Source organism: Equus przewalskii, chromosome 3 (assembly GCF_037783145.1).
Source record: "Equus przewalskii isolate Varuska chromosome 3, EquPr2, whole genome shotgun sequence".
NCBI lineage: Eukaryota > Metazoa > Chordata > Mammalia > Perissodactyla > Equidae > Equus > Equus przewalskii.
Genome location: NC_091833.1, coordinates 29,324,533 through 29,349,087, shown reverse-complemented (window position 1 = coordinate 29,349,087; position 24,555 = coordinate 29,324,533). Strand labels below are relative to the sequence as shown.

The following is a 24,555-nucleotide window of genomic DNA, read 5'->3' as shown; positions in this document are numbered from 1 at the left end:
GACTGCATCTCAGCCCCACTCCTCCCCCTGCCTCCAGTTCCACAGGCATCCGTGCCTCACACACTCCCCAGTAAGCTCCCTCACACAAACCCACATCTCAGATTCCGCTGCCTGCGGGCTCAACCTGAGACAGCCGGTTAGGAACCAGGGCAATCCCTTTTGGAAGAGATGGTAAAAACGACCCTCCCACCATCGATCAGAAAGGCCCCCCGCCTCCATGACAGACATCACTGAACAATCATAACGTGCATCTTCCCTTCTCGGCCTGGCATGGTCCCAGCTCCTGCAACACCGCCCCCCAGGCAGCCTTTACCAAACAGACAAGGGTGCGGCCCCAGGAAACCTACCCTGAGACTGGACCAAAACCTTTGCCACCCCAAGCTTCTTATTACAATAATGCCAACAACAAGCATTTATTAGTGTTTACCATAAGCCAGCCACGGTTCAAGCACTTTTCACAAATCAACCCACTGAATCGTCACACCAACCCTAGGAGGTAGGAACCAATATCCCTCTTTGACAGACAGGAAATTAAGACACAGAGAAATTAAATAATCTGTCCAAACTCATACGACCGGTGTTAGAGCTGAGCTTCAAACCTCAGCACTGCCCAACAGAACCTTCTAGGATGATGCAAATGTTCTAAATCTGGGCTGTCCAAGGAAGTAGCCACTAGCCACATGCGGCTACTGAGCACTCGAAATGTGGCTAGCTCCACTGAGGAACTGAATTTTTAATTTTATTTAATTTTATTAATTTAGATTTAGTGGCCACCATTTGGGACAGTGCAGCTCCAGAAGCTTGTTCTCTAAGTAGGGTCCCCACACCAGAAGCATCAACCTCAGCTGGGAATTTGTTAGCAATGCAAATTCTTGAGCCCCACAGCAGACCTAGTGAGGCAGAATCTCTGCAGGGGAGGCTGTGCAGGCCTGTGGCTAAAGGCCCCACAAGCGGTCCCAATGTGCTGGAGCCACAACTATGAACCGCAAGAAACCTATTTGCATTCCTGCTGAAGGAGAGAACTGCGCCCACACACCTGCCTCCCACCTGCACCCCCACCCACTTCCGCCTCCGGAGGCCCAACTCCGTCTTCCCTGTGTCCCTGTCAGGCTGAAGAAGAACAGGAAGTGAACACAGGGCTTATGCAAATTCAGCTTTATATGGGGCAAAGGGCAAAAGAGGGAAAGAAATGTCCACAGGAGACAATATGCTACCAGTCCTTGGGGCCCCTGTTCCCTCTGTGGGACTTGGCCCCTGGGAGCCTCACGCTAAGGGATGCAATTCCAGTGAGCCTCATAGAAGGTTCTGGGGCTTTCTCAAAGGGTATTGACCAGAGAAATTTCCTTAGAATCTCATTCCCAGATAAGAGACAACTAAACTCTAAAGGCTCAAAAACAGGGGTCTCTGGAAATCTGGCCAAGATTACCATTAACATATTCAGGCCTTTGACTCAGTCTCCCCAGGCCTGGAAATGTCATAAGGAGGACTTTCAAAAAACTAGAATGTTCCATTTGCCCGGTATTATGTCTAGGAATGAAAAGGGAGGACTTTCATTCATCCAACACACACTATTAAGACCGAACCAGCCACATCCCTGACCTCAAGGAGCCCCCAGCTATGTGAGCAGCAACAGCAAGAGAAAGATTCAAAGAAAGCCCAGCACATCCGTCCAACGCATGACAGGGGAGTGAGAGCACGAAGGCCGAGAACCCTACATTGACCCCGAAAATGCTTCTCGTGAGGGTCACATCATATGTTCGATTTGAACACAATTCAGTAAAAATGTAAACATAAGGAAAAACTGGACACAAATAAAAAGCAACTTTTCAAGTCAAATATCAAATTCCCTTTGGTTGAATTATGACGCAGCCATTGACATGATGTTCTTGAAGAGTTGCAATGAAATGTAAAAGTTCTTAGGGTTTATCGTGAGGTGAAAATAGTTTAATCCTCCCCTCCTTTAGTGTGGGCTGAATTTAGTGATTTATTCCCAAAGAACACAGCTGAGGGGGCGTTACCTTACAAAGGAGAAATCTGGAAGATGCCACCTCAGCCAGGTAATCAAGGTTGACATCACCATTGACGAGCCATGTTGAGAGCACGGACCCCTTTGATACGCTGTGCTGAAAAACACCTTCACCTCTGTGACATCCTTCCCCAACACCCACAACCTCGGACCACCCATAACTCCAGACTAATCTGGATAAAAAGAGCAGACCATCACAAATCGAAGGACGTTCTACAAAATACTTGAGACGTACTCCTCAAAACTGCCAAAGTCATGAAACACAAGGAAAGACAGAAAATCTATCACAGATCAGAGGAGACCAAGGGGACAGAACAACTAAGTGTAACGTGAGCCCTGGGGTGGATCCCAGACCAGGAGAAGGATGTTGCTAGAAAAAATGGCGAACTGCAAATAAAGTCTCGGGTTTAGTTAATAGCCATGTACCAATGTTGGTTTCTCAGTTTTGACAAATATCCCATGGTAACGTATGATGTGAACATTAGGAAAAACTGGGCAAAGGAGTATCTGGGAACTCTCTGGACTCTCTTTGCAACATCTCTCTAAATGTAAAATTAGGGGGCCGGCCCCATGGCCAAGTGGTTAAGTTCGCGCGCTCCGCTGCGGCGGCCCAGGGTTTCGCCAGTTCGGATCCTGAGTGCGGACATGGCACCGCTCATGAAGCCACAGTGAGGCGGTGTCCCACACGCCACAATTAGAACGACCCACAACTACAAAAAAATATACAACTATGTACTGGGGGGCTTTGGGCAGAAAAAGAAAAAAATAATAAAATCTTTAAATATAAAATTATTCCAAAATTTAAAAATTAAAGAAGAACAGGATTAAGATCACACATGTACCTGGATTTTAACAAAGCAAAATGAACACATGAAAAAACAAAGCTGAGAATGGAAATCCACCAAAAAAAAATTATAGCTGGAGCTAACAGTGTTTATCCCTTAATATCAAATTTATACACATTTTTTTCTAGTTTTCAGTATTTCTAAAATTTTCTATAATGGACATGAGTTACTTTCATAATTTAAAAAAGTCCATGTGCATTTTTTAAAAGGTAACAATAAATGAAAGTGTAAAAAAGAAAAATAAAATGTTATGTAATACCTAGCCCTGGGTCAGAGCTTGGAAGTCGAATAAAGATTAAAATCATACAGTGAAATTGTAAAATGGGCAAAGGACTTGAACAGACATTTCTCCAAAGAAGACATACGAATGATAAAAAGCACATGAAAAGATGTTCAGCATCCCTGGCCACTAGGAAAATGCAAATCAAAACCAAAACGAAATACTACTTCACACCCATTAGGATGGCTATTATCAAGAAAAGAAAGAAAGAAAGGAAGTGTTGGCAAGGAAGTAGGAAAAAATGGAACCCATGTGCGCTACTGGTGGGAATGAAAAACGGTCGCAGCTGCCGTGGAAAACCATCTGGCAGTGCTGCCAAATATTGAACAGTATGACCACTTGGTCCAGCAATTCCGCTTCTGGGTAATGCACAAAAGAACTGAAAGCAAGGACATCAACACCCATGTTCACTGCAGCAATACAACAGCCAAAAGGTGGAAGCTATTCAAGTGTCCATTGACAGATGAACGGATAAACAAAATGTGGTGGATACACCCACTGGAATATTATTCAGCATCAAAAAAGAAGGAAATTCTGACACAGGCTATAGTGACACAGATGAACCAGGAAGACATGATGCTAAGTGAAACAAGCCGGTCACAAAAAGACAAATACAGCATTATTCCACTCATCTGAGGGACCTAGGGCAGCCAGATTCAGAGACAGAAAGTAGACTAGAGGTTACCAGGGGCTGAGGGAGGAGGAGATGGGCGTTGTCATTTCATGGGGACAGAGTTTCAGTTTACAAGTGAAAAGAGCCCCACACCATGAATGTACTTCATCACACAGAAGCGTACACTTAAAATGGTACATTTTATGTGATGCATATTGAACCACAATAAAACAAATGAAATAAATAATTTTTAGTCACAAGTCACAGTGGAGAAGGGAAGATTTCTGCCTTTTACCAGCTTCCAAGAACACAATTTGAAAAAAAAAGCAACATCAGTTGGGCAGCCCCATGGCCGAGTGGTTGGGTTCGCATCTTCTGGTTGGGTTTCGCCTGTCTGAATCCTGGGCACAGACATGGCACTGCTTATCAGGCCATGCTGGGGCAGCATCCCACGTGCCACAACTAGAGGGACCCACAACTAAAAATACACAACTATGTACCGGGGGGCTTTGGGAGAAAAAGGAAAAATAAAATCTTGAAAAAAACAAAAAAAAAGCAACATCAAGTGGTGACGGGTGAGCCTCCAACCCTGGTGTCTGACACCTGGCAAGCCGGGTTGTGTAGACAAGTTATTGAGCTTCCCTTGGCCTCAGTGTCCTCATAAAATGGATCAAGGGGTTCATGGCTCACCGTCTGGGAGCATCCCATAAGCATCCTTATTCCATCAGTATGTGCAGTGCTCAGCACATGGCTGATGCAAAGCGAGCTCTCCACAAACGCCAGCCGCTTCCATCTGCCTCCGCAGCTGCTGGAAAGTGAACCAGGGGGCTCAGGCCAAGGAAAACGCCTGGGGGCTGGGCCCGGCCGCTGGGCCAGCAAAAAGCTGCCTCCTCGCCTTGAGGCTTTGCTTCTGTGGCTCCTTTGTTTTCCTTCAGGAAACAGGATCAATCGTGGGCGACAGGAAAGGAGGGGAAACTGGCAGAACAGAAGTCCGTTGCCCCTTCGTTGGTACCTTGGTCAAAGCTCCTACAGAAAAACTCCCTGCGAGCCTCACAGCAGCACGGGAAAGGTGGGGTTTTCCACACGTTAATGGAGCAGAGGACTCTGCCCACTGGGAGGGAGGTAAGCGTGGAACAAGGACTCAAGTCCAGAAACAGACTTCCTCTCTGCTGAAGGTTCCAGACCCGCCGACGGAAAGACAGATCCCCAAGAAGAACTGGCAAGAATCCATTCAGAGCAAGAAAGTCAGAGGGAGGCTTCCATATCTTGACAACGGAATATGGAGAAGCACACTTTGGAACCAAAGCAACAACCCTGTACCACCACTGACCACATGCAGAGAGGAGGGCTCCACCTGTCACCTCTGTGCCAATCTCAACTATGAATCACCCCATAGCCACAGAAAAAGGAAACCCTTGTGGGAGGCACCACCTCTGAGGCTGAAAGAGACCAGTGTGTAGAAAATCCTCTGTTGTGGGGACCTTATATGACCCACCTGGGTAAGGCCAGGGCGTAGCCCAGGGTGTGGGACCACACAGTGAACGCTGATGAGGGGAGGGAAGGGTAGATGCACAGAGAAACATGGACAAGCTGCTGGCTGACCTAATGTTACTAAACTTTTCACCACGTTGTGGTTACTGTCTCCAAATGATCCCGTCAGAGGTGCACAGAAGAGATCACAGAGGCCACCCAAACTCTGAGATCAACACGTGATGGAGAACATTGGCCTGACGCAGAGGCATCTCACAGATGGAAAGACTTTCAGGAACAAGACGGGAGAGCTGTTGAGGTCAGGTGTTGCCTCACATACGATCCTGACATATCTTAGTGTAGAATGGAAGGAAGGAAAAACATTGAACAATTTTTAAAAAGGTCTGATGTGCGGCTAAAATGACACCATGATGGTAAAGCGCTTATTAGCAGGGTCCCAGGGATGCTGACTGCTCAATAAATGGTAGTTTTTATCCCTACGTTATTGATAAGAACTGGATCAACACCCAAACAAAAAAAAGGCATGAGAGGATGTTTGACCTCACCCATAGATAAGGAAATGCAGGTTTAGGCATAAATGCATTGTTGCCTTTCACCCATCAGATGAACAAAGGTTTTCATAGTCTGTCAACACAAGGTGCCTGGAAACCAAGGCTCTCTTGCACCACAGGTAGAAATACAAATTGCTACCACCTCTTTCAAAATGTTAGACCGGAAAATGCTTTGCTGCTGGTATTCCTCTTTGAGGAGTTTCTCCTACTCATACGCTCCTCACACAAGTTTACAAAAAGGTGAACCCAAAGGTTTTCATAGCAGCACTCTTCACCATGATAATCAAGGACCAGGAACGACTCTCTGTCCACCAAGAAGGAAATGATTTCTCATCAGTCATTTCCTGCATCCATTCAAGGACAAACCACATTTGTCACAAAAATGTCTGGCACACGTCGAGCGTTGTGTGTACCCACAGGGAGCCTCTCCAAGATGGACCGTTAAGGAAACAAGTCAAGTACACTGAAATACATGTTATGGCATCGCCCATCTCATGTCTGCCCAGCCCTGCTGAGCATCACTATTTAACTTGGTTTACTTCTTTGTGGCCAATCTCTCTCCCACCACGAAGGAAGGGCAGGTGCCATGGGGATCCCGTTTCTCCCTACAACACAGAAGGTGCTCGAATGTGAAGGCCTAAATGGTGAGGTCAAAGTGCTCCATGGCAGAAAAGTCGCCCTCAGCAGACGGACTTCAATTTTCCCCTGAACGAGGCTCGACGAGGGTGGAGGTATTGTTGCCCCCGACCTCCAGCACCCAGCACGGCGGCTGCCACCTTGTAGGTAAAGTGACCCCAGGGGACCCTTTCCAGACCACAAAACATGCTCCGACCCCCTTGGAATGTTTAGAGAAACAATGAACATTGGCGTTCACAATGATCCCGAGAAAACCACAAAAATGTGAATAAATCTTACCTGTTCCTTCTGGTTTGATCCACAGAATAAATCTGCTTTCTCAGCCAACTGGGAAGAGAATTGAGACCAAAAAAAGAGAGAGAGAGACAAAGTTAGAAAACAGCGCAAGTCTAAGTGAGTTCTATGGGATGGGGACAAAGGAGACAGGAAATGAAAAGGAAGGCTTTTCCAACTTTCCATCTCGGCGGCTTGGGTGGCAGCTTTCTCCTTGTGGCTGAAACACCCAGGCTGAGCCAGGAGGCCCCGACTCTGGGAGGCTGGCTTTCTCTAACCTGACAATTCCCTCTGACAGGATTCACTAATCCCCGAAAAGCTGGTAAGAAAATCGGTGGAAATTGGAGGGCTTTGGTTTACTAAGGGGACAAAAATTCAACACCAATTCCACCCAGACATCCATGGCATGGACGAGGCAGCCCTGAGAAGGCCTTCATCACCCCATAAGGGAGTGGCAGGTGGAAAATTCCAGACCGCGCATCTGCTCTCCTTTGATCTGTCAGCTTCGTCCCTTCTTACATGAGGAAGCCCTCCGGTCCTCCCTTCAAACACAGCCCCAGTGCACGTTTCTGTCTCAGTTTAATGCGCGCCTCCCCCCAGCAGGCCCAGGCCCCACAGTGAGCGAGGCGCTTCTGGGAGACATGGGGTGACCATAGCCGCTACCAGGTGGACACTGCACACGGGACGCTCAACGAGCCTCCAAGACGAGATGTCCCATTGCTCTTTCTTTTGCTCGTGTTGGTTAAAGAGAGAAGAATAAATGAAAGAGTGAGTGAAGACAGAGAGAAACAGGCAAAAAAGCCAATACCTCTCAATAATGGTGGGTGTGGACGCACTCATCGCTTCCTGGTGTAAGATTTTCAAGCCAGACAGCCACTTAGTTGCATCTTCTCTAGAGTCAGCTGGAGAGACAAACGGGAACAGAAGGGCTGTGTGAGTCCCTGGAAGACCTCTGCTCAGAGACCTGGGTCCCCCGCCTCCCCAGCCCTGCACAGACCGTGGGGATGGGAGAAGCCTGCGCCCGCACCAAGTTTTGCAGGAGGGAGCAAGCAGGCATCTCCTCCGCACTCCATGGTTCTAAGACCTGCTCTGTGTCTGAGATGAGGCCATGGGTGCCCATGACGAGCCTTCCACAGCAGGGGTGACGAGGGGGCAATTTTGTTTTCAGAGTTTTAGCTTTTAGCCCTATGTGAACGAAGATGCAGGACCTGGGATAACACGCCACAACCCTGAGCAGCCCTCAGCATTTCCCCTGTTTCCAGTCAAGGCCAGAGAGAGGGGCAGAAAGCAAGTAATGCTGATGCGTGCATGGGAAGTGGCAAAAAGCAGTAGTTAAGAGCTTCGTATCATTGCCAAGTCCCACTGCACCACTTCAGGGCTGTGTGACAGGCATCTGATTACTTAACCCCTCTGTGCCTCATTTCCTCATCAGTAAAATGGAGCTAGCAAGGCAAACAACTCGCCGAGTTACTAAACATCTCCTAACCAGCAGGCACCTTGTTAGTCCGGACAAGCAGCAAGCGAGGTTGTTGCTCTCAGGCCTCCTGTTCAGATGAGGAGAAAACTGAGGCTCCAGACGGTTGAGACATGTCCCAGAAGCAGGGAGTGAGAAGCTGGGATCTGAATCTAGGTCCTGCCCATCTCTCTACCTGACCTTGAATTCCAGGGCTCTGGAAGAGGGACCCCAAAGTGGGACAGACACCAAAGCTGGCATCCTGGGCTCCAAGTCTTGCTTGGGGTCTCACGGCTTCCTACCAAGAACAGTGGCCAGGCCTCACCCTATACTGGGGCTAAGTGGACGCAGCTCTGAAGGCTCATGGTCATGGGCCCCTTTCTCTCCTGCCCCATCTTTGCCACCCACCACACACCGTCAATCAGACATACACTCACATCATTTCCCACATCCAGCTTGCTATTCCCTTCCTCCAAGCCCTTGCACATGAAAAGCCCTCTCCCTGGATCATCCTTCCTTTTTCCTTCCAACTCCTACTGATGCCTCAAAACCCCAGTTAAAAGTCCCCTCCTCTGCAAAGCCTTCCCTGGAATTACGCATTCTGTGCTCCTACAGCACACTGTTATGCTTCAACTATAGCTCTTATCACAGTCAACTCTAAGTCTCTGTCCACACATCTATCTCCCCAAGGAGACTGGGAGCTCCTTAAAGGCAGCGACTGGGTATTATCCATCTTTATAGCCCCCTGACATCTAGCACAATGCAGCACAGAACATATGCCCAAAAGATGAAATAATGAATGAGAAATGAAACCAATGAGAGCTATCTGACTCTAAATTAAACATCCCTACCATTGCTCAACCATCATCCCTTCCCGCCACTTTGGTCTACTTTTAAGGGTATTCATTTTCTCTCTCATCAGTCATGCCTACACAGACAATTCTAAGTCATTAAGTTCTAGGATTGGACCTGAAGGTAGTGACAAGCTTCTGCCCCTGAGCAAGGGCTGAGCTCCTTCACAGCTCTTCTTCTGGGCTCTCAGAGGCCTCTCTGGCTTTTTGGTGGATTCACAGAGATGCCCAAAAATCTCACCTCCACATCCCTGTGTCTATGTGTGTGCATGTATGTGTACTGCATGTGTGGACAGTGTGTGCATGTGAATGCATGTGTGTCTCTGCGCTGTGTGTACATGCATGTGTGTATGCTGTGGATATGCATGCATGTCTTTGCGCTGTGTGTACATGCGTGTGTGTGCTGTAGATATGCAAGCATGTCTGTGTGTGCCGCATATATATGTATGTGTATGCTGCGTGCACATTTATATGTGTGAGATAGAAGATTTCAGGACAGTCCCTTCAGGACAGTTAAGTCAAGTAAATGGTATAAGCCAGACTTTCCTGGATAAAAAGTGTAAACCGCCTTCAGCTCTCAGCATGAACCAGGCAGGCCCTTAACATAATCCTTACACATCCCAATGAAGTAGGCATTACCATTCTCCCTGTTTCACAGCTGAACAAATAGCAGCTCAGAGAGGTTGAGTAGCTTACCCAAAGGCACACAGCTAGAAAAGGGCAGGATTAGGATTCAAAACTATGATGCCCCCAAACACACATTAGTGGGTAGGCAGGTGTGACCATCCTGCTGCTGGAGAGCATCCTGGGGAGGAAACTAGGGCACAGCAAGGAGAAAAGCACGGTGGGCGTGCACCCACCTGCCAAACTGAGTGTGCTGAGGACGAACTGGGTGCCGTACAAGATGGTGAAGCAGCAGTCTTCCTTCTGGCGGACGGCTTTCGCACGCTCAAAATCCTTGGAGCTCTTCCCTGGGCGGATTTCCTTTATTTCCATGATATCCACTGAAAGAAAATTAACATGAGCCAATGAGAGGCTGGAGTTCACACCACCTGAGGATGCAGCCACACACCCGCACCCCAGACACGCAGCCCGATAAATTTTCCTTTTGCTTTGGTTAGTGTGAAATGAGTTTCCGTCACTTGTGACCCTCAGAGTCCCGGGACATACATCTCAGTTCTTGCACTGAACAGAGCAACGGGAGAGTGAGGTAACCCTGGAAATGAGGGAGTTGGGAAGGAGAGCTCAGCTTTGACCCGGGCTAAGGAAGAAGTCAGACCCGGGTCTAGACAGGAGAACAAAGGCATTTAGTGTCTGGGGTGAAACAGCACGGAAGGTCCAAGGTCACTCACACGTAGCAACAGGAGGAAGGGGCAGAGAATGAACTTAGGGGGGAGGGTGATGGCATGCATGAAAAGCTTCTGCTTTCTTACCACGGGTCTAGCTAAACTGAAAACAGCTTGGGGGACAAGAGTCATGAAGGAATGTGAAAAGACTTTCAATAAACAGCGTTTGCTCTGCATCCTGTGTGTGGCAGTGGTTATACAAATCTACACATGTGATAAAACTCTATAGAACTATGCACCAAAATGAAAACAAATAAACAAATATCAAACACATGTCAAAAATGGCAAAAACCAATCAAGGCCTGTAGTTTATTTAACAATTTTGTACCAGTGTCAATTTCCTGCGTTTGATAACTATGGTTACGAGAGATGTTACCACTGGGGAAGCAGAATGAACGGCACACAGAAACTCTGTACTACTTTTGCACTGTCAAAATGAGTCTAAAATTGTTTCAAACTAAAAAGTTTTAAAAACCACTTATCAATTTATGGGGGAGGAGATGTCTCTACACCTTGCGGTGTAGAGAGTTATGGGGGACACATACCCACTCTTCACCCACCCCCCAGAAACCTGGGAGTCCTTTTATCTTCACTCCTCAAAAACAACACAACACCGATCCTTTGTGTGCGCCGAAATTCACACCTTCTAGGAGGAAATTAGCACTGACCTAACCATCTCAGCAGTTACCCAAGAACATTAAAAGTATTAAGGTTTGTTCTCAGACATTACCCACTTACCCAGCTGACTGCCAGTCAAGAGTCTAGCGACTTTAATGACAAATACGTGGAGACCAAACAGCATGCTCCTGAACAACTATTGGATCAACGAAGAAATCAAAACTTACCTGGAGACAAAGGAAAATGAAAGCATAACATGCCAAAATTTATGGGATGCTGCAAAAGTGGTACTAAGAGGGAATTTTATAGCAATACAGGCCTACCTCAAGAAAGAAGAAAAATCTCAAACAATCTAACACTATAGCTAAAAGAACCAGAAAAAGAAGAGCAAACAAAGTCATTAGAAGGAAGGAAATAATAGTAAAAATCAGAGCAGAAATCAACGAAACAGAAACTTAAAAGACAAGAGAAAGAGCCAGCTCTGATGGCCTAGGGGTTGAAGTTCGGTGCTCACTGCTTCGGTGGCCCAGGTTCACTTCCCAGTGACAGAATCGCAGCTCCCGTCAGTCGATAGCCATGCTGTGGTGGCATCCCACATAGAAGAACCAGAACGACTTACAACTAGGATATACAACCATGCACTGGGGCTTTGGGGAGGAAAAGAAAAAATAAAAACAGATGAACGAAACTAAAAGCTGGTTCTTTGAGACGATAAACTAAAATGACAAACCCTTAGCCAGACTCACTAAGAAAAAGAGAAGGTTCAAATAAACACAATCAGAAATGAAAGAGGAGAAATTACAACAGACACCACAGAATTACAAAGGACGATAAGAAAATACTATGAGAAGCCATACGCCAACACATAGGAAAACCTAGAAGAAACAGATAAATTCTTAGAATTGTGCAACCTCCCAAAACCCAATCAAGAATAAACAGAGGGGCCAGCCCTGTAACCAAGTGGTTAAGTTCACATGCTCCACTTCAGTGGCCCAGGGTTTCATCAGTTCGGATCCTGGGCAAGGACATGGCACTGCTCATAAAGCCATGCTGAGGTGACGTCCCACATAGCACAGCCAGAAGGACCCACAACTAGAATACACAACTACGTACTGGGGGGCTTTGGGGGAAAAGAAGAAGACAAAAAGAGAAAAAAAAGAAGATTGGCAACAGATGTTAGCTCAGGTGCCAATCTAAAAAGAAAAAGACAAACCGTTTCTAAAAAAAGAAGAAGAAACAGAGAATGTGAGTAGACCAATCACAAGGAAAGAGATTGAAACAGTAATCAAAAACCTCCCAAAAAACAAAAGTCCAGGACCAGATGGCTTCTCTGGAGAATTCTACCAAACAGTCAAAGAAGACTTAATAATTATCCTTCTCAAACTCTCCCCAAAAATTGAAGAGGATGAGATGCTACCTAACTCATTTTACAAGGCCAAAATTACCCATATACTAAAACCAGACAAGGACAACACAAAAAAGGAAAATTACAGGCCAATATCACTGATGAACATAGATGTAAAAATCCCCAACGAAATATTAGGAAATCGAATACAACAATACACTAAAATACCAAAATCAAATGGGATTTATTCCATGGATGCAGGGAGGGTTCCACATTTGCAAATCAATCAATGTAATACACCATGTTAACAAAACGAAGCATAAAAATTACACGATCAACAAATGCAGAGAAAGCATTTGACAAAATCCAGTAGCATTCATAATAAAAACTCTGAATAAAATGGGTATAGAAAGAAAGTAGCTCAGCATAATAAAGGCCATATATGACAGACCCACAGCCAACATCATACTCAACAGGGAAAAACTGAAAGCCATCCCTCTGAGAACAGGAACAAGACAAGGGTGCCCACTCTCACCACTCCTATTCAACATAGTGCTGGAGGTTTTAGCCAGAGCAATTAGACAAGAAAATGAAATAAAAGGCATCCAAATTGGAAAGGAAGAAGTAAACTGTCACTGCTTTTGCAGACGACATGATTCTATATATAGAAGACCCTAAAGAAGCCACCAGAAAACTATTAGAAATAATCAACTACAGCAAAATTGCAGGGTACAAAAATCAACACACAAAAATCAGCTGCATTTCTATACACTAATAACCAACCAGCAGAAAGAGAACTCAAGAACACATCCCATTTATGATCCTGACAAAAAGAATAAAACACCCAGGAATAAATTTAACCAAGGAGGTGAAAGACCTATATACTGAAAACTATAAGACATTATTAAAAGAAATCGAAGAAGACATAAAGAAATGGAAAGATATTCATGCTCATGGATTGGAAGAATAAACATAGTTAAAACGTCTATTACCTAAAGCAAAATACAGATTCAATGCAATCCCAATCAAAATCCCAATGACATTCTTCACAGAAATAGAATGAAGAATCTTCAAATTTATATGGAACAACAAAAGACCCCAAATAGGCAAAGCAATCCTGAGGAAAAAGAACAAAGCTGGAGGCATCACACTCCCTGACTTCAAATATACTACAAAGCTATAGGAACCAAACAGCATGGTACTGGCACAAAAACAGACACACAGATCAATGGAACAGAACTGAAAGCCCAGAAATAAACCCACACATCTATAGACAGCTAATCTTCCACAAAGGAGCCAAGAACATACAATGGAGAAAGGAAAGTCTCTTCAACAAATGGTGTTGGGAAAACTGGACAGCCACATGCAAAAGAATGAAAGTAGACCATTATCTCGCACCCTACACAAAAATTAACTCTAAATGGATTAAAGACTTGAATGTGAGGCCTGAAACCATAAAACTCCTAGAGGAAAACATAAGCAGTACACTCCGACATTGGTATTAGGAGCATCTTTTTGAATACCATGTCTACTTGGGCAAGGGAAACAAAAGGAAAACTAAACAAATGGGACTACAGCAGACTAAAAAGCTTCATAAAGCAAAGGAAACCATGAACAAAAGAAAAAGACAACCCAACAACTAGGAGAAAACACTTGTAAATCATATATCCAACAAGGGGTTAATTTCCAAAATAGATAAAGAATTCATACAACTCAACAATAAAAAAATGAACAACTCGATCAAAATATGGGCAGAGGATACGAACAGACATTTTTCCAAAGAAGATGTACAGATGGCCAACAGGCACATGAAAAGATGTTCAATATCACTAATTATTAGGGAAATTCAAATCAAAACTACAATGAGTTATCACCTTACACCTGTCAGAATGGCTATAATTAACAAGACAAGAAATAGCAAGTGTTAGAGAGGATGCGGAGAAAAGGGACCCCTCATACACCGCTGGTGGGAATGCAAACTAGTGCAGCTACTATGGAAAACAGTATGGAGATTTCTCAAAAAATTAAAAATAGAAAAACCACATGATCCAGCTATCCCACTACTGGGTATTTATCCAAAGAACATGAAATCAACAATTCAAAGAGATCTCTGCACCCCCATGTTCATTGCAGCTTTATTCACAACAGCCAAGACGTGGAAACCCATCAACAGACGAATGGATAAAGAAGATGTGGTATATATACAATGGAATATTACTCAGCCATAAAAAAAGACAAATCCTGCCATTTGTGACAACATGGATGGAACTTGAGGATATTATGCTAAGCGAAATAAGTCAGACAGAGAAAGAAAAATACCATATGATTTCACTCATATGTGGAAGATAAACAAACAAACAAACACATAGATAAGGAGAACAGATTGGTAGTTACCAGAGGGGAAAGGAGTCGGGGGTGGGCAAAAGGGGTAAAGGGGCACATATTTATGGTGACAGATAAAAACTAGACTATTAGTGGTGAACACGACTCAGTCTATACAGAAGCTGAAATATAACAATATAAACCTCAAATTTACAGAGTTATAAGCCAATATGACCTCAATAAAATAATCTTTTTAAAAAGAGTCTAGTGACTTTAAGGAAATATTTTTTTTCCTATCTAGTCTAACAATGATTATCTAACCATCTCTTTCTCCATAAAATATCTCTGAGAGAATATTTCAATTGGCCTACTGTGAGCTTTTATCAAACTTACAGCAAAATTATAATAAAAACTTGATACATGTACATAACTAAAGAAAATATTTCAGATAATGTAACACTGTCTTCAGGCAATCACCAAGTCTTATCAATTCTACTTTCTAAATTGCTCCTGAATCTGTCAACTTGTATCCATTTCCATGGTCAACACCATAATCCCAGCCACCGTTATCTCCTGCTTGGTCTAGTGAAGTAGCCAGAAGTTACCCCCAGCCATCTTTATGAAATACAAATATGCTCAGGCCACTCCTGGGCTTCAAACCTTCTGATGGCATGCCAGTGCCCTTGGGACTAAGAACAAGGCCCAGTGTTAACCCTCACTCTCCACGCTCCAGCCACCCTAGCAAGTGCATGGTGCTCACTCCCACCACAAGACATCAGCACGTGCTGTTGGATCTGCCAGGAATGCTCTTAGCCCGGTTAGCTCCAAGCTCTCCTTCCAGTTTCAGCTCCATCATCATCAAACTCACAGAAAACCCTTCAACTCCTGCTATGCTACATACTAAGCCCCTCTCCCCCATAGCACCGAACAGAGGCAAGTGCTTATTGGTGTGAATCATGGATTCACAGTGTTTACCACGGATGGTGCTCCTTTCCTCATCACTGTATCCCACCCCTGGCAAAGTAGGTGGTACACAGTGGAGCCCAATAAATAGTTGTTGATAGAGGAAGGGGACAGAGTGAGATGAGGACACAGGGACAGAACTGGAAATGGGACAAAGAGGGAGAGAGACACATACTGATATGAACATAAATGGAGACACCCAAACACGGTAAAAGAGGGACAGACACACCAGACATGAACAGAGGACAAGCCACCCAGATGAGGAGGGAGAGAGACACAAACACGCACACATACAAAGTCAGAAAGAGAGAAAGAAACATGGCAGATGGAAAGAGAATGAAATAACAACAGCCAGTCTAATGATGCAAGTGGCCCCGATCATCCATACACTGCCTTTCTCATCAGCACAAGCAAGCAACCTCACTTTGGAAGCCAGTCCTGTCCCAGGAGCGGGCAGGCATCCACCCTTATCAGCCAGGACTGGTCGCCTCCATTGTGTCATCTTGACTCCTTCCCTCTTTCTTCTCCCCAGATGTGTTTGGCTTATTCATCATACTTCTGAAAAGACTATGCTTTCTCCATTGGACTGCCTTTGCTCCTTTGTCAAAGATCAGTTGACTCTATTTATGTGGGTCTATTTCTGGGCTCTCTACTCTGTTCCACTGATCTAACTGTCTATTACTTCACCAACACCTCATTGTCTTGATAACTCTAGCTTTACAGTGAGTCTTGAAGCCGGGTGGCGTCATCCTCTGACTCTGTTCTTCAGTATTGCGTTGTCTATTCTGGGGCTTTTGCCTCTCCATATAAACTTTAGGATCGGTTTGTCAGTATCCACAGAATAACTCGCTGGGACACCGACTGGAATTGTGTTGAATCTATACATCACGTTGGGAAGAAGTGCCATATTGAGTCTTCCGATCCATGAAGGACTAGCTATTCATCACACGTTCAACCGTTAGCCAGACATTCTGCTAGATGTACTTGGTCCTGGCCCTTACGAGTCTTAACAGACACCTTGGCCTCATCCACAAGGATAAAAATAAAGGCATCAGTAACCATGTGAAACTCTCATTCATCAGCACAGTGCTGATGCTTTGCATGTTGTCACAGGTGAGTTCCCTGGAACCCAAGCCTGAGGCAGAGACATTTGTTCAGGTGTTGGGGGACGGGCGGGGCCTCAAAGGAGAAGGGACTGCGGGAGCAGGATGAGGCCAGAGAAGAAAGCTAAATCAGGCGGTAGTCCCAGTAGAGGATGGGCTTCATTCAGCCTGGTCACACGGAGCCTCTGGAGCACGGACCACACCAGGGAAGTGGGTCTTCCTGGAGGCAGGGAGGCTGGCCTCTTGGGAGAGAGGTGCGCGGGCATGGTAACCAGATCTGGGTGGGGCAAGACAGCACCTCTACACTGACTCATCGGTCCTCACAACACTATGAGGCAGGTACAGTGACTGTCCCTATTATACAGATGAGGAAATGGAGGCATGAAGACGCGAAGGACCTTGGGCCAGGGTCACCAGCTGGCAAGTGGAAGAGCCAGGATTTGAACCCTTCTCATGGTCAAGCAGGTGACTCTGAGAAGCAACACAGGGCTATGCGATCCTCTTCCCACTGTGCCCCGCCAGCAAGTCCCACCGTGCACACACGCAAGTGCACACACGCACAAGCACACAGCTGCCTCCTGCCCGGCACGGATCTCATTTAAGAGACTTCTCCTCCACACTGCCTTCCTTCTCCACCTTGCTGCACTGACCCATCCTGTCATTTCCACATCCGTCCTGTGAAGTCGCTCACCAGCACCATCTCCGTTTATAGGGTGATTTGTTTACCCGGGTCTCTGCGCTCTCCTCTAAGCCCCAGGGGAACAGGAATCGTGTCTGTCCCATTCACAACTGGAGCCACACTGCTGCCTACGGAAGAGCCTGGCTCGGAGCAGAAGCTCAGATATCCAGGGAATGAATGAAGGACGTTTCTCGGGTATCTTGGTTTGGCTTTCCCCAGAAGCAGACCCTGAGACAAGGGTTTGAGCACAAGCAGTTGGTTTGGGAGGTGATCCCAGGAAACTGGTAGAGGAGTGGGGAAGTGAGACAAGGAAGGAAGGAGCTGATAAGGCGGTTGCTATGTTAACAAGCTGGTACCCAGTAGGCACCTGGAGCTGACCCCATGGAGGACTCTCAGAGTCCCTCAGGGTTTGCCCCACCCAGGAGGGAGGGACCTAGGGGATTCATCCCCAATCCCATCTGCTTTTGACTGACGGCTGCCTCCAGGGGCCTTAACTCCCAGCCCTCGGACTGAGGGCTGCAGTGTTCACACCGAGCTGCCTTCAACACTCAGAAGCAACCGCTACTGAGATCGGGTCAGCCTGCGGCAGCCTCTGCGACATCAGGTCACCGACCTGGTAGTTTCCATGCTGCCCCCACGGGATGCAGGAAGGAGCAGGTGTCTGGGATCAAAGGCCCAGCATCTTTCTAGTTCAGGCAGAACAGTGATGGATGCAGACCAATCCCAGTGATTGAAGAGAACAGGTTCTCCGGGCTCCCCCAGGAGAGCCGCTACATGGAGACGGGACGAGCTATTACTGCTCCTGTCCATCCAGCACCCCAAGGGGATCCTGGGCCAGCAGGTGGTTCTGGGAGTACAGATAATCAGCATGCTCTCTCTTCTTTAATATAACAGCTTTATTAAGATACAGTTCACATACCATACAATTCATCCATTTAAAGTGTACAATTCAAGGGCTTTTAATATATGCACAGACTTGTGCAACCATCACCAGAGTCAATTCAAGAAAATTTCCATCATCACAGAGAGAAAGCCACACCCTTGAGCGATCCCTCCCCAGTCCTCTCTCAGCCCCACACCAGCCGCTGGCAACCATGAATCTACTTTCAGTCTCTACAGATTTGCCTGTTCTGGGCATTTCCTATAAATGGGATCACAGTCCTTTGTGTCTGGCTTCTTTCACTTAGCAGAATGTTGTCAGGGTTCACCCATGTTGTAGCACGTGTCCGTACTTCACTCCTTTCTACTGATGGCCAGTACTCCACTGCACGAGAGACCACCTTTTATTTATCCATTCATCCATCGATGGACATTCGGGCTGCTTCCACCTTTCAGCTACCGCGAATAGTGCAGCTATGAACACTCGCGTACAAGTTTCTGTTTCCAATTCCCTGGGGTATCTCCTAGGAGTGGAAAGCAGTCCTTTACCCACTACATGCTCAGGGCTGCAAGCATAATTGTGAGGTGCCCCCTTCATGCCATGGGCTGTCCAGCCACCAACCCAGGCCAGGGAGGATGCTCACACGTGTTTAGAAAGTCACCTGCTGAGCGTGCACCTGTGGCTGGGGCCTCTGTGAGGAGAAGGTGGTGGTGGAGCCACCGCCAAGCGCTTCGCAACTGTCACTACCCCTTTCCAGGCCTTCTGAGCAAGCAAGGGTCAGCTCCAGAGGCACGAGAGGGCTGCCCAATGTCCGGCCACCCCTCTGACTACCAGGAGCCCCAAGGAGGCAGGAAGGAAATGTCTCGCGGGGGGTGGGGGTGGTTTGCTATTTGGTAATCAGCAGAGTCTGAGGGGCCCGCTGAGCTCTTTTGTTGATGTGCTCAGCACCTGATCCTGCTTCACACAGGGGCACCTCGCTGAACGACAACCCACCGCCCATGGGTGTGGAGTGCGAGGCGGGAGGGGTGGTAAAGCCGGCTGCACTCATCCAGGTTAATCCCAAGCCGCCCCTCTGACCTGCAGCAGGAAATACAGTCCTAGTTCTGGGGTTGCAAAGTCACATGTTCCCAGGGGAACACGAGAAGCGTGTAGCTGGTGATCAGTGGATGAACTCTGGAACCAGCCCACCTGGGTTCAAATCCCAGCTTATAACGGGAGGCTGCGAGCAGGAACTTCACCTCTCCATGCCTCCATTTCCTCGTGTGACCAACAGGAGCACTGACAGTCTCCCCACTCAGTGCTCTTGGAGGATTAAATGAGCATGTGTCTGTGTACACGGGTGCGTGTGCACATGCGTGCGTATGAAAACGGCACCTGGTAAATTTAATAAAGATGCAGTACTTCTAAGCGCTCATTAGCTATTATTTTTTAAATAATTTTTTAAATTATTAATGCAATTGAATAAAGCTGGATGCATATAAGGTGTAAGACAACAGTCTCTCAGTTTATCTGATGTGGAAATGGAAGAGGCGGATCCATGGGTACTGATACGGAAACAACTCCACAACAAATTATGTAAATAGGATACTGGATGTATGTGCCTGTGTCTGTGCGTGTGTGTCCACGTGTACGTACACACATGTGCATGCACGTATTGGATACAGGTGTCCATCACCATTCAAATGCTCACTCTCTGAATAGCCACTGTAACTTGCAAACAGTTTTTACCCCAAATGCACCACCCAGATGACACGCCTGCCAGAGGACATGCATGAGCAGGCGCCGATGAAAGTACTGCTGTGCGTCAGTCTGCAAGAGGCGAGGAGCACGCCCAGTGCTCTCAGTGTTGAAAATCATCACACATCAAATGCAGTGTCCTGCCCACCCTCCTGAGTCCCTCCTGTGTCCTACAGTTTACTGCTGACCGGCAAACTACCAACCGGGGTACAATTTAGATGACGCCTTTAGTTTTTAACTGATTATTTCGTTGTCGTTTCTATTAAGTTACAAAATAGTTAGAGGACAAAAAAAAAAATCAAAATTCAAAACCAATACTATATAGTATCCTACGTACTATTTGCAAACACGGCCAGTAACAAGCTCATTAAAGCATCAAATACTTAGGAATTTGTTGTTGTCGATGCCTTGTATTTGTGCAGAAACATTTGATGGGTTGGTTTCTGGGTATTTAAGGGTGTTAAGTATTACTGGGGAAATCAGGTGGGTTTTTTACCATTGGTTGGTTGGTAACGCATCACCAGGTATATGATGTAATATACCACTATCCACAAATGATGCTTCCATCATGTTTTCAGGAAAGCACTAGGCTCAGCTAAGAAGGGATGCTCGTATTTGCGCATCTGTACATATGTGTGCAAATGCATGAGAAAAGGGGTAAAAAAAAACAAAGATTCCCACCAATTTGTTGACAACAGGGGTTACTGGCAGGAAGGGTGACAGGCACGTGGTGGGCCAGGGGGACTTGATCTGCATTGGTCGGAGGTTTTGCCAAGAGCACACAGTCATGAAGATGACCGACTTTATTTTCGAAGAAGGCTCCAGTGGCCAGAGCTCAGACGGTGCAACGCTCGTGCGGTAGGGCTCAGCAGCCGTGTTTCCTGCTTGACGAAGTGAGATAACACCACCACAGCGGCGGTCTCTGCACAAACCCCTTCGCAGCACCACCTCGGGTCTTCCTCAGTCCGGCCACCCCTCCACGGCCCTCCCCACCCATCACCTACAGACACACGCTTGGGGTTCTCAGCCCCTCCCACTCCTCGCCTCACTCCACCACCCCCTTTGCCCATTGTCCCCATGACCCTGTTCTTCAAACTCCTATTTCCTTTCTCCTCCCACTCTTGATTCTAGGCCGCTCTCAGGCTGCTCCCCACGCCTGGAACATCCTCCTGGCCTCGCATCAGGCATGCGGCCTTTTCCCCAGTTCCACACTCGACCTCAAGTGGCACCATCCCCAATGAGCTTAACAAATATCTTCAAGGAAGCTCCCCAGGTATTTGGGGGAAGACAGACAGACAAGGCTTGGACACCTTCCCATTCATGCTCCCACTCAGATCTTTCTTTAAGTCATTCAACAAACAGGTAGTTACTGAGCATCACCCTGAGTGCCAAGATGAAGCAGAGAGATACAGTTCCCATCTTTGGAAGCTCAGAGCCAGGAAGGGAAGACAGACACTGTGCAGACCAGCACACGAATGCGTAAACCTACAATTGCGCTGAACACCTCAAAGGTGCAGAATAAAGTCTACACTGGCACTTCTCCCCCACGAGGGGGAGAAAGGCTTCCCTGAGGGCTGGGTCTTGGCTGAACTCTGAAGGCTGGAGTTAACTTGATGAAGTGGGAAGGAGGCCCTGGGAGGAGTCCTGGAGTGCAGGGACCTCGGTCCGAATCCTGGCTCTGCTCCCCAACCGCGTGTGGGAGCCTGGGCGAGTCACCTGCCTCCTCTCTGCTCTTTCCTCCTCCGCACAGACAGTGAGAACCACACCTCCTTCACAAGATGAAATGACATTAAATAAAGACCGCAGAGCCCCCGGAGGTCTCAGTCAAGGTTTGTTTAGCTATTGGGATGAATGTTCTTTCGTACCACCTTTCCATAACACCACCGCCCCTGCTGGAGGTTTCATTTTGTCTCAGTGTTGCTATGGCTCAGTGGAGGACCCTGCTTTAACCAACCCAGCGTGTTGGGTTACTTCACACACAGAGAAGCATCAGACCTCAAGGCCAGATAAATAACTGAGATGTACCACAGAACACCCAATTATAAAAGGTTCAACGGATGGGGAGCCAGAAAGAGCCCAGCTTTAGAAGAACCTAGCAGACACGTGCTTAAAGTCCACCCCTACCTGTCAAAGCCATACTTGGGATGCGTTTCTTTATTCTGGCTTAGCCTCTACTTTCTGACCTGTAAAATGGGGAAATAATATCCATCCCACAGGTAGACAGACCTGAAAGAACTTGGCAAAATGTAAACTTTTCTATGAGTTTTAGATAGCAAAAATTATTTTAAAGCCTAGAAAAGGAAGGTGGGGCAGCTGTCTTCATCTTCTGTGTTAAAAAACAATAAATAATTGTGGAGACTGTGCTGATGGCCAGCAGAGAATATCCCAGCTTCCCACTTCTATACGAAGAGATTCTTCCAGAAAACGACACTCAGATAACTAGGCAGCTGTTCCTATAAAGCTTTGTAACCATGCAGAAATGTCTGATGGATTGATTCATACGTGTTTAAGAGTTGTAAGTGACACTGGAGAAATCGATGGGGTTTCTCTTCCCTGCGGGGACTCTCTCTCCCCCAGAAGCAGGGAACACTCTCGGAAAGGAGAGTCCAGAAGAAGGAACTAGGCCTGGCCAGCTCAGCTTCCTTGTCCAGTTCTGGTCCAACCCAGCCCCCAGGAACCAGATGCCCTGCCCTCTGTAAGAGGGGGGCTGCCTCTAATACGCCTGTGGGCATCCAACAGGGCTCGACAGAGTGAACAGGTCAGAGGTCAGGGGCCAGAGATCAACTCTAAGCCAGACTCTCGAGGGAGTTCAAAGAGTCGACCTTCTCAGAGGCATTGATCAGTTACCTCAATTGCTTCCAAACTCAGGAGAAGATGAGAAAAAGAGCTTTATGAACTGGCCAGCTGAAACGCCAAACACTGACCATCAAATACTTCTTTAAATATTCATTGTTTTAGTGTCACTTAAATTCGATGTTTTCTCTCTCCTACTGGAAACTAAATGACAGTGATCCCATGCATGTTGACATGGGAGATGACTTAAATGGCACCTACATTTTGTTATGTCTTAATTGTGATGTATTTTATTATGAATTGGAAAAAATACACATCTAGCAGTTCCTTCTATATAAATTTAAATTAAAAACAGTGAGTCAATTTTAAAACATGGATTAGTATAAAACAGGTGCTATGCAGATATGATAAAAATTGTCACGGCATTAAAGGAAGGACTCACTCACTACCTTACACATGGCCTATTTGTAATTTGCTTTCCTTTAAACCAGTACTGCATACGAAAATTATACAGAGGGACTTCATTGCACAAAAACCAAATGTATATAGATTTTTTTCCCCCGCTGAATCAACCAGTTTTTGGTTTGGGGCTTTCCTGGAGCCATATATGCTCCTGACACTATTTCTCCAATTTCGGTCACTTGATTATCAACTTGGTCAAGCCTGCCACCTCTGCAGGGTGCTGGCACTGTCTGTGTAATATTTGTCTTTAAATCGACTCACCTTTTTCACTTGAATAGACATATTTTAAGAATGAGTTTATGTCCTCAAAAGATAACCAGTTCCACCCACCATAATAATAGGAACTGTAAAATAACAAAGTCAGTGGAAACAGAACAATATTATTAAACTCTGCCTAGAAATAGCCGATGCCAAAGGCAAAGCCTCCAGCGTGGGTCTGAGTTATGGAAGGAGAGAAGCGACTGTCAGAGGCAGTGAGTCCGTGTGACACTCCTGGATGGAGACAGAAGTCAGAGCGGTGTTCACCTCGTGGGGGCAGCAGGTCTTGGAGGTTGGTGGGTGGTCTAGATCCGATCTGGGGGGTGGGAGGCAGTGGTCAAAGAGGTGTACACACGTGTAAAGTTGAGCGTACACTCACCATTTGTGCATTTTACCACGTACGTGTTCTACCTTATTAAAGGAAACTATGTCATTCAAAAAGAGACATGAGAAAACTTTCCAAACGGAGGTGGGTGTGGCTATTAAGAGGGAACCCGAGGATCCCTGTGTTCATGGAACTGCTGGATATCTTGACTGTGGTGGGGGATACGGAAACCTATCCAGGTGACAAAACTGTCTAGAACTAAACACACACACACACAGAGCGCAAATAAAACAGGGGACATCTGAAAACCCGTGGGCTGAACGACGGCAGTATCCCCAGCTGTGACGTCATACCATAGTTTTGCAAGATGTTCCCATTGGGGAAACGGCGTAAAGTCTACATGGGACCTCTCTGTTTTGTTTCTTACAACCTTATGTGAATCTACAATTATCCTAAAAACATTTTCAATTGAAAAATACAGAGTATCAAGAAGGAAAGGAAAAAAACCATGTTAGTACCAAACAGGTGTTTTCCTTGACATGATCCAAAAGGCCAACGAGGAGCCGAGAAGGGAACCGTGCTCCCACCATCAATTCACACCATCAATTCACGTTCCCTGAGCCCTGTGGAAACCATGCTTTGCCGTGGCACCTGAGCCAGGGTCTCCCCTGGGGGACACGGGAGAGAGCATCCCAACCCTGTCAC

The 24,555-nt window shown here is 46.4% G+C and overlaps 1 protein-coding gene across 1 annotated transcript in view; it reads right to left on the bottom strand.

Annotated features, from left to right (window-relative positions):
• Window positions 1–24,555, bottom strand: part of PLCG2 (phospholipase C gamma 2) — a 146,805-nt gene that overhangs the window by 76,398 nt on the left and 45,852 nt on the right. Inside the window, exons 3-5 of the mRNA XM_070612379.1 lie at window positions 9,880–10,023; window positions 7,524–7,617; window positions 6,722–6,769 (exon numbers count right to left, since the gene is read on the bottom strand). Of these exons, the coding sequence (XP_070468480.1) occupies window positions 6,722–6,769; window positions 7,524–7,617; window positions 9,880–10,023 (286 nt within the window). The remainder of the gene's footprint in view (window positions 1–6,721; window positions 6,770–7,523; window positions 7,618–9,879; window positions 10,024–24,555) is intronic.